The 10,110-nt window shown below is 39.2% G+C and overlaps 1 protein-coding gene and 1 non-coding gene across 2 annotated transcripts in view; one reads left to right on the top strand and one right to left on the bottom strand.

Moving 5' to 3' along the window:
• The window catches only part of PAPSS1 (3'-phosphoadenosine 5'-phosphosulfate synthase 1), a 103,598-nt gene that overhangs the window by 8,659 nt on the left and 84,829 nt on the right, over positions 1-10,110 (top strand). Inside the window, exon 2 of the mRNA XM_003796343.2 lies at positions 4,932-5,046. Coding sequence (XP_003796391.1) covers positions 4,932-5,046 — 115 coding nt within the window. The remainder of the gene's footprint in view (positions 1-4,931; positions 5,047-10,110) is intronic.
• Positions 100-203, bottom strand: LOC111727380. The gene has a single exon (XR_002774946.1). It is a non-coding gene; the product is annotated as a U6 spliceosomal RNA (small nuclear RNA).

The raw sequence follows: 10,110 nt of genomic DNA, 5'->3' as shown, positions 1-10,110 counted from the left end.
TATAAAAGGTATAAATTAGTTTCATAATAGGGGTGTGTACATTGGATACTTTCTCCTCCATTCTTGTGATGCTTTGCTCAGAAGAACATTCTCCAGCTAAAAAATATGGAACGCTTCACAAATTTGCGTGTCATCCTTGCACAGGGGCCATGCTAATCTCTGTATCATTCCAATTTTAGTATATGTGCTGCCGAAGCGAGCACCATCATTTCATTTGATAACACATGATACTTTAACATAAATGCCTTGTAGCTAACTTTTATTATCAGTAACTAGGTGGACACTGTGGAAAATATAATATAGTCCTTTCCCTAATTTCCTAAGGAAGTAAAATACTTATGTAAAAAAAGACACCTTAAAAATTAATTAAACGGTTCATTAAAACCATGAATGATGTGGTCAGTATATGTTACAGGACTGGTTAGGTGATAGACATCGCCAGGCCAGATGCATGTTTCTACAGTGCACCTGGGCTGTGACGATAAGAAGAAGCCTGATTGCTCTGTCCTATGGATAGCAGGTAGCCTATTGAAGACTGAGAACAGAAATTTAGAGGTAGAAGGAATTAACTCACTCTTGACCCTGAGTGAGTCACTAATGTTGTATTTCCTCACCATAATTATAGAAAGGATTTGTCTGGAGTGGGTGCAGAAGAAAAATAAGGCTGAATGTGTAAGGCCTTTAGAGTCTTACATTTCAGGCATAAAATTCACTAGTTTGCAGTTCAGTTGTCTGAAACATTGTTCTTTGACTTACTGTGAAAAACTTGGAGATAGGAGAATGTGGCAGATCTTTTATTAATGTTTATTTTTTAATATGAAAAATATCAAACATACATAAACAAAAACCCTGCCCAGACTACCGCATTCGTTGCCAGAATCTTTTTCAGTGTAGGAGGCAAAAAACTCAGAGGGGACATTCTTTTTTAGTGATTAAAACATAGTTTCTATTTGCCCTGTATTTTCTGTCAACCATATCGTCACTAGTTATAGCTTGTCAGATGATAATGTTTATACATTTTGGCTCAATTTAATAAGGAAAGCAGAAGGTATTTTATAGGGCCAAAATGAATGAACGTTCATTAGATTTGCTGCTTCTTGCCTGTGAGCAAAGTAACTTGGAGAAATCCCAAAACAGAACGACCACGTCAAACAGGATCTGCCAGTGAAGGCAGCAGGACATGTGGGGCTCCCTCCTCACCGCTAGGGCCTGGGCCTCTTTTCTTCCTTAGCCAGCTTGGCCCAGCTGAAGAGGCACAGCTGCTTCCCAGGAGATGGGGATGGAGATGTCTGTGTTTAAGTTATTAAAAATGAAGAACTGGTTAAGTTATGTTTGTTTCATGAAGTTATTGAAAAGAAATGGCTCAAGAGACCTATATTACAATTTTTTTTTTTTTAAAACAAAATCTTACTCTGTTGCCCTGTGTAGAGTACCATGATGGCATCATAGCTCACAGCGACCTCAAACTCTGGAGTGATCCTCTTGCCTCAGCTGCCCGAGTAGCTGGGACTATAAGGGTCCACTGCAATGCCTGGCTAGTTTTGTTTGGAGAGAGAGTCCCACTATGTTGCCCTCAGTAAAGTGCTGTGGCATCACTGCTCACAGCAACCTCAAACTCTTGGGCTTAAGCGATTGCCTCAGCGTCCCTAGTAGCTGGGACCACAGGCACCCTCCACAACACCCAGCTTTTTTTTGTTGCAATTGTCATTGTTGTTTAGCTGGCCCAGGCTGGGTTTGAAGCCGTCAGCCTCGGTATATGTGTCTGGCACCAAAACCATTCTGCCACGGGCGCCGAACCATGCCTGGCTAGTTATTTGTATTTCTAGTAGAGAAGAGGTTTCACTCTTGCTCAGCTGATCTCTAACTCCTGAGCTTAAGCAGTCCACCAGCCTTGGCCTCTCAGAGTGCTAGGATTATAGGCATGAGTCATTGCATCTGGCCTGTATTACAATTTTTAAAAAATGATTACTGAGCATCTAAAGTATAATTTTGTTGGAAATACATCTGTTAGTGAGATGATTAGTGGAGGAGAGGTGTGACTTTTTGAGGTGTGGCTATTAAAAGAATTGTTCCTTTGGCCCCAGAGGACTTTCCAGCCTAGGATAATGAGTGATAGCAAGATTCAGATTGGTGGGGGGATGCCTTTCTTCTATATAGAATTGTGAAGGGAAAGATCAGAAAATGGATCCTTAACCTTAAGGTACCTTTTCAGGCAGACCAGTTTCAGAAACCTTTTCAGGCAGACCAGTATACATGGAGGTTGAAGATCTAGATCAAAATTAATTACTTAAAAAAAAAACAAGCTGAGTCTTGGCAGATGTTACAGTATCTAGGAGAATGTAGCAGGCATTGAGTAAATATTTTTGAATAAATTAATGATGAATAAGTCTGTTTTGAAAGAGCTATAAGCAATATTGAGTACAAATGCCTTATCAAAGGAATGGTGACACCTGTTTTATTCAATGTAGCAGTATGTAGCTTGTTGAAATAACCCAGATTATCTGTTTTCTCCATAGAAATAGGAAATAAAGGGTGAGCTAATTTTTTTTTTAAGAAAACAGCTTTATTGAGATATAATTTGCATACTGGTCAATTGACCCAGTATACAGTGCAATGATTTTTAGTACAAATGGTCCTCAACTTAGTGATGGAGTTGTGCCCTCATCAACCCATATTAAGTTGAAAAGATCGTAAGTTGAAAATGATATTTGATATGCCTTCCCTACTGAACGTCTTAGCTTAGCCTAGCCTACCTTAAATGTGCCTATAGTTACCTTGCTTACATTAGCTTATTAATTGGGCAGAATCACCTGGTAACACAGGTTACTGTGTTGGTTACCAGTAAACCAATACTGGTAGAGTATTGGTTTACCGAGGATCATGAGAGAGTATTGTACTGCATATTACTAGCTGGGGAAAAGATCAAAATTCAGATTTGAAGTATAATTTCTGCTGAATGCATATCCCTTTCACATCATTGTAAAGTTGAAAAGTTGTTAAGTCAGGAACTCTCTGGATACGTGTAGGTATGTGCAGCCATCCCCACAATCAGTATTAGAACGTTTGCATCACCCTCTAAAAGATTTCTGTAGCTATTTTCATTTGCTGTCTGTTTTCCCTCAAACTCTCAGCCTGTAATAACTATTAATCTACTTTATATATTCTATACAGTGTATAAATGGAGTTATTCAACACGTGGTCTTTTGTGACTGGCTTCTTTAGCTTAGCACAATGTCTTTGAGCTTCGTATATGTTGTAACAAATATTAGTACTTCATTCCTTTTTATTGCCAAATAATGTTCATTCATACGGCTGTACTATGTAATTTTGTTTACATTTTGTGTCCCTAGTCATCAGTTGATGGACAGTTGGGTTGTTTCCCCTTTTAGGTTTTTCCAAATAATTCTGCTATGGACATTTGCACAAGTTTTTTTTTTTTTTTTTAAACTGATTAACATTGCTTTCATGGTATTTTCTTAGTTATTGTGTTAAGACATGTATATTCTACATTGAGTAAGTTTCACATGTACCCTTATAAGATGCACCGCAGATGTGGTCCCACCCATCACCCTCCTTCCACCCCCCTCCCCCTCCCTCATTTGCACAAGTTTGGTGTGGTCGTATGTTTTTATTTTTTGAGTATAGTGTAGGGAGTGGGATTGTTTGGTCATATAGTAACCCTGTGCACAATGTTTTGAAGGACTGCTGTTTTCTAAAATGACGGTACTATTTCATATTCTCACCAGCCAAGATACGAAGATTCCAATTGCTCCCTTTCCTCCCCAGTACTTACTGTCTGCCTCCTTTATTGTAGCTGTTCTACTGGGTGTCAGGTGATACCTTGTTGTGATTTTGATTTGAGTTTCTCTGATGGCTAATGATACTGAATATTAGTTGATGTGTTTATTGACTATTTGGGTATCTTCTGTGTTTCCCTGAAAATAAGACACTGTCCTATATTTATCTTTTTCTCAAGAAGACATACTAGGGCTTATTTTCAGGGGATGTCTTCCTCTCTGCGTGGAAATGCATGGCATGGCTATGCAGCATATCTGACCTATCAATAGGTCTTATTATCAGGGTAGGGCTTATATTTAACAAATGTATAGAAATCCTGCTAGGGCTTATCTTTTGGGTAGGTCTTATTTTCAGGGAAACATAGTTCTTTGGAGGAGAGTCTGTTCAAACTCTTTGCAGCCTATATAATTTTATGCCTTTTTTGTTCAAGAAGAAACTTTGGGAGAATATCAAGTTATGACCTGTCCATTCCTCTGTTTTTCATTGCAGAAGTAGCTATTTTATGACACCCATAGACATCCCTCCCACGTTTCATTAGGAGACGACTCAGATGCCACCTTTGCAGAGGCATTTCTTGATCATCCTGTCTGGGGAGACATTCTTCATTTGTCTTGTCTCTACTTTTTACCCTGGTTTTATTTTTCCACAGTGTACTTATCCCTCTCTGATGTTGTAATTAAGTTTTATTGGCTTACGTTCTCCTCCTGTGAAATGTAAGTTCATTGAGGATGGAAACCCTGTTTTGTTCACGGGGCATATTAGTAGGGCCTCAGTAAATGCTGATGGAATGAGTGATTGAATAAATGAATACTTGGAAAGACTAGGCTCTGGAGTCTCCATCACTGTTCCTGGGATCTTGGGCAAGTTATTTAACTTTTCTTAGGTTTAATGCCTTCATCCATAAAACTACTATAGTAAGAGTACCTATGTCATTAGGTTTCTGCGAGAATTAAATTAATTGACATATGTAAAGTACTAAATACCATTCTAGTATTCTAAAGAAAAAAGGCTAGATTTAGTTTGTCTTTTTTATTCCTTTTAGTATAGGGTACTGATGGTGTGTTTGTACAGAATATATGTTTAACTTTTAAAAGATTCAAGTGAACAAGAATTCTCTCTTTCTTTTTTCCCAGGGGATGCAGAGAGCAACTAATGTTACCTATCAAGCCCACCATGTCAGCCGGAACAAGAGAGGGCAGGTGGTGGGGACCAGAGGTGGCTTTCGTGGTTGCACAGTTTGGCTAACAGGTATGGTCAAGAGAGATAAACTGGTATTTTTTTAAAAACAGTGCTTGTAGACAGTCTTCACCTTAGGAGTAAGCATATATAAGTTCTGTGCTGTTGTATACTGGAGCATTATGACCCGTAACGGACATAGTTGCTTAATAACCATACTCTTCCTTTTGGCAGTTCCTTTTGTTCTTTTACAGGATTGCACCATAGGAAGAGAATGAGTGATAAAGATTTTCACGTAATTTTCTATCATTCAGTTTTTTGCTTTGGCTTCTGATTTTTTTTTTGCTTTTGTTTTTCCACTTTCTCTTCGGGTTTAGTTATAGCAGGCTGGTGAGAGGGTGAATTGATTCAGATTGTGGAATAGTTTTGGGAACGATGGATTATTACTTTTAGGAATTATATTTAAAATTTTGCTCTATTTTGCTAAATTGCCCACTAAAATTTCATACCAATTTGCTCTCCTACCGGTAGTGTGGGAGAAGGTCCATTTCCTAGTGTCCTTGTCAACACTGCATATTATCCATCATTAAAAATTTGTGCTGATTTGCAAAAACCCCAATATTCCTTTTTTTGGTTTGTTTTTATTTTTTTCTTTTTTAGAGACAGAGTCTCATTCCATTGCCCTTGGTAGAGTGCCATAGCATCACAGCTCACAGCAACCTCCGATTCTCTTGCCTCAGCCTCCCGAGTAGATGGGACTATAGGCGCCCGCCACAACGTCTGGCTTTTTTTTGTTGTTGCAATTTGGTCCGGGCCGGGTACGAACCCGCCACCCTTGGTATATGGGGCCTGTCCCCTACTCACTGAGCAACAGGCACCTCCCTATTCTTGTTTTTTTTTTAAGAGACAGGGTCTAACTCTGTAGGCTAGGCTGGAAAGCAGTGGTGTGATGATGGTTCACTGGAGGCTTGAATAACTGGGCTCAAGTGATCCTCCCACCTTAGCTTCCAGAGTAGCTGGGACTTACAGGTGTGTAAAGCCACACCTGGTTAATTTTTTAAAAATTTTTTTTTGTAGAAATGAGGGGGTCTTGGTCTGTTACCCAGGCTGGTCTTGAATTCCTGGCCTCACTCAAGTGGTCCTTCTTTCTCTGCCTCCCAACACGTAAAGATTACAGTTTCTTTAAAATTATGTGTTTTAATTTTAGACAGATCTGTTTATTTTTATATGAAAACAGGCAACACTCTCACATTCTTCCCATCTCCTCATTCTTAATTCTAGATTGTTGTTCACTTGTTACATCTGTATTGTCCAGGTTTGTATGTGTAGATTCTGCTTTAACATCTTAAATTTCTAAATTGTTTGTATTTTAGCTCTGTAAGTACATTGGTTTGGTACTCGCCCGCTCACCATCAGTTGTTTTATTATGGCTTGTCCACTCAAGCCTTAATGGTATTTCAATAAGTAGTCTTTGCACAGTGGCCTTCTGTGGGTTCTGAATTCCCTGCCTTTCATGTTTGAGAATGGCATGTTTGAGTTGCCATTTTTTATAGCAACTTGGCTGGGTAAAATATATATTTGCTTCATGATATTTTTGTCTTGGAATTTTAATAACAGTGCTCTATTGTCTCCTGGCATTAACTGTTCTGAGGAATTGTGAGGCTAATCAGATTTTTTCCTTTTCTTTTAGAAGCTTTTATTTTTTCATCTGGATGCCGAAAGAATTATTTCTTCTCCGGTATTTTCTTTTAGAAGTTTTGTCTTTTCATGTAGACCCTCACCTGTACTTGATTTTTGTGAAGAAGGGATCCATTTCCTTTTTTCCCCCTTATGCATAGTAACTTGTCCCAAGAACATAGATTAATAGGGTATCTTTTTTGCTCTGATCTGCAGGGCCAGCTATGTCACATATTGGGTCTCTATGTGTGGATCTATTATCCGGGTCCTCTAATCTCTTCCATTGGTTTACTTGTCTGTTTTTCTGTTAATGCCACACTGTCTTTATTTTTAAATTTTTGTCAGTCTTTAAAGCCATTGAAATAAGCCCTCTTAAACTTTGTTCTTCATTGGGAGTTTTAACCTTTTTCTTTTTTATGACTTTTTTTTTTGGCTCTTTGTGTTATTGCAGAAATTTTATAATTTATGTAACCAATTTCCCAGAACCTTGTTGGGATTTAGTTTGGTATTGGATTATATCTGAGGTTAGTTTTGGGGAAAATTGATTTTTAGAATATTGGGTACTCTTTTTCTGTTTTTTTTAGAGACAGAGTCTCACTTTATTTCCCTCAGTAGAGTACTGTGGCGTCACAGCTCACAGCAACCTCCAGCTCTTGGGGTTAGGCAACTTTCTTGCCTCAGCCTCCTAAGTAGCTGGGACTACACGTGCTGGCCACAAGGCCTGGCTGGGTTTTTTTTTTTTTTGTTGTTGTTGTTGTAGTTTGGCCGGGCCGGGTTTTGAACCCACCACCCTTGGTATATGGGGCCGGCGCCCTACCCACTGAGCCATAGGCACCGCCTGGTACTCTTTTTCTTAAACATGGTATATTCCATTTATTTCACCACCAGTGAAGCTTATAAATAATTACTTATCTGATTTTTTGGCACTTAATGGTCTAGTATGTAATGAGTTTCCAGTCACCACGTTCCCCACCCTGCCCCTTAACTGGGACAGTTTAGCCAGCTGGGGTTGGGCATTTCCCTTCCCTTAGATCAGTTAGTTACTGATAAAACCCAATAGGCTAAGCTCTGGTTAAACATTTCTCTGGAGGTCAGGCCTTGTTAAGAAGATCAGAATGCTCTGCTATAGTTCTAAATGCTTCCTTCCTCCCCCCAACCCCCAAGCTGAAAGCAGGAAGGGATTTTTCCACTTATATTTACTGTGAGAACCTGATTGAATTCCTGGGGCTCAGGCTCATAATACTGTGGGGAACTGCCTTTGACTGGGTCCCCTTGGAATTTTTAACTCTCCAACTTGCAGGCACTGAGCCTCCATCAATTTTTCAATTACAGTTGAGGTTTTCCTACCCCAGCATGTTTTCCTCAGGGGTTTTCTGGTTTTTCTGCTCTGATACGCTGTCACTCCCTGTTTGCCTGTCTCCCCACTCTTGGGGCCGTGATTTGCCTTGTGTCCTCCCCTGTCTTACAGATTGAATAAAAGTTGTTGCTTTTTCCATGTGTTTAGCCTTTTACTTGTTAGGACATAGTGGACATAGTAGTGACTTTCAAGCTGCTCACATGTAGACCTAGAAAACCTGCAATCAGTTTTCATAAATATTTATTTGAAAAAGAGTATGTATTCCCCAATATGTGCAGTATTTTATTGATGGTCGTTAGATGAAGCTTGTTAATTGTGTTGTCAAATCTTCTAGAGCCTTCATTGTTTTCTTTCCTTGTTGTTTTTGGAAATGGAAGCCAAGATTTCTCTCTTTTTCTTGTAATTCAGTTGCTTAAACAGGATCTGTCCAAGGTGGGAGTGATTTGTGTATCATTTTCCTGGATGTGGCTTACTTTTTTCAGATTTTATGCCAGCTAAATTTTCCTGTTTTGTATTTACACATTTGCTGGTTGATTATTTTTCCAGGGCTGCTGTAACAAGTTAACCACACCCTGGGTGGCCTCAAAGAACAGAACTTTATTCTCAGTTCTGGAGGCAACAAGTCCAAAACGTTTTATGTTTTTCTTTTTTGGCCTCCTGAGGTCGGCGCTTCAGTAGGCCCATAGGGAGAATGTGTTTCGTTCCTTTCTGCTGCCTTCTTGGTGTCCTTGGTTTGTAGACTCCACTCCAATCTCTGCCCTTGTCTTCCCGTGGCTTTCTTAGAAGGACACCAGTCATTGGATTTAGGGCCCACCCCAACCCACTCTTACCTCCTCTTATTTTAACTTTGATTATATCTACAAAGACTCAATTTCCAGATAAGATCACATTCTGAGGTTCTAGGTGAACATGATTATTTGGGGGACACTGTTCAGCCCAGGGCAGTTGGTTTCTCTTCTTCAGGCATCCCAGTTATCCTTATCTGAGTTTTGGATCATCTGTCTTGTGCTGTCTATTAATTTACACTGACTGCTTCAGTTTCTTTGCCTTTTTTGTCTACGTTCACTGTTACCTTCTCAGTGACATTGTTAATGTCAGTCATTCAGTTTTCAAGTTAAATAGAGACATAAAAGTATATAAGCACATTTATATATATAATGTGCTTATATAACATACATATTATATATGTATATATATAAAAGTATATAAGCACATATGTATATAATGTTATTTCTTTCAAGTTAAATAGATACATAAAAGTATATAAGCACACACATACATATAATATATTGTTATTTAAGTTGTTTTGTTGCCCAGAAAGTTTATATTTTCAAGTTTCAGTTATTTCTCTTTGATACATGGTGCTCACTTGGTAGTTAAAAAAAAAATGACAGTAAAAAACCAAAATAACCCCCTATTCTTCAGCCACGATCTCTTTGTTTCAGTTACTGCGTTACAAATTACCCCAAACCTAGTAGTGTACAATAGCAATCATCAACCATTTTAATTTGCTTACCAATGAGGTAAGGGATTTAGGAGCTCTCAGTTGGGCTTTTTATTTAAACGTTTTTTTTTTTTTTTTTAATAAGATCTCCCTCCCTTGCCCAGCCTGGTGTGCAGTAGAATGATCATAGCTCACTGCACCCTTGCACTCTTGGTCTCAGCCATCCTCTCACCTCAGTAGCTGGGACTACAGGCCTGAACTATTGTGCCTGGCTTCAGCTGGCCAGTTTTTGTGTAGGTCTTGCTTGGTCATAGTCAATGCTGACTTGGATTGCAGTCCCTTGAAGGCTCAGCTTGGCTGGGTGTCCAAGGTGACTTATTCTGTTGATGCTGCTTGTCCATTGGTAGTTCAGTTGACTGAGACTGTTAGCTGTTAATACCTGCTTGTGATCACCATAGCCTGGTGGTCTTAGGAAATTTAGTAGCTGACTTCTCTCAAATGAAGTGACCAGAGAGGCACACATCATCATTTTACTACATTCCTTGGCTGCATATGAGTTCTAAGACCAGCCCAGATCCAAGGGAGGGAAATTAGACTACCCCTGGACGTGACAGTAGCTGGGTCACATTTTAGAAGAGCCCCTACGAGGGGATACTCA

This window comes from Otolemur garnettii, unplaced genomic scaffold (genome assembly GCF_000181295.1).
Source record: "Otolemur garnettii isolate 467f Iridium unplaced genomic scaffold, OtoGar3 scaffold00103, whole genome shotgun sequence".
Lineage (NCBI taxonomy): Eukaryota > Metazoa > Chordata > Mammalia > Primates > Galagidae > Otolemur > Otolemur garnettii.
Note: the sequence above shows the minus strand (reverse complement) of the source record. Positions and strands in the feature narration are given on the sequence as shown.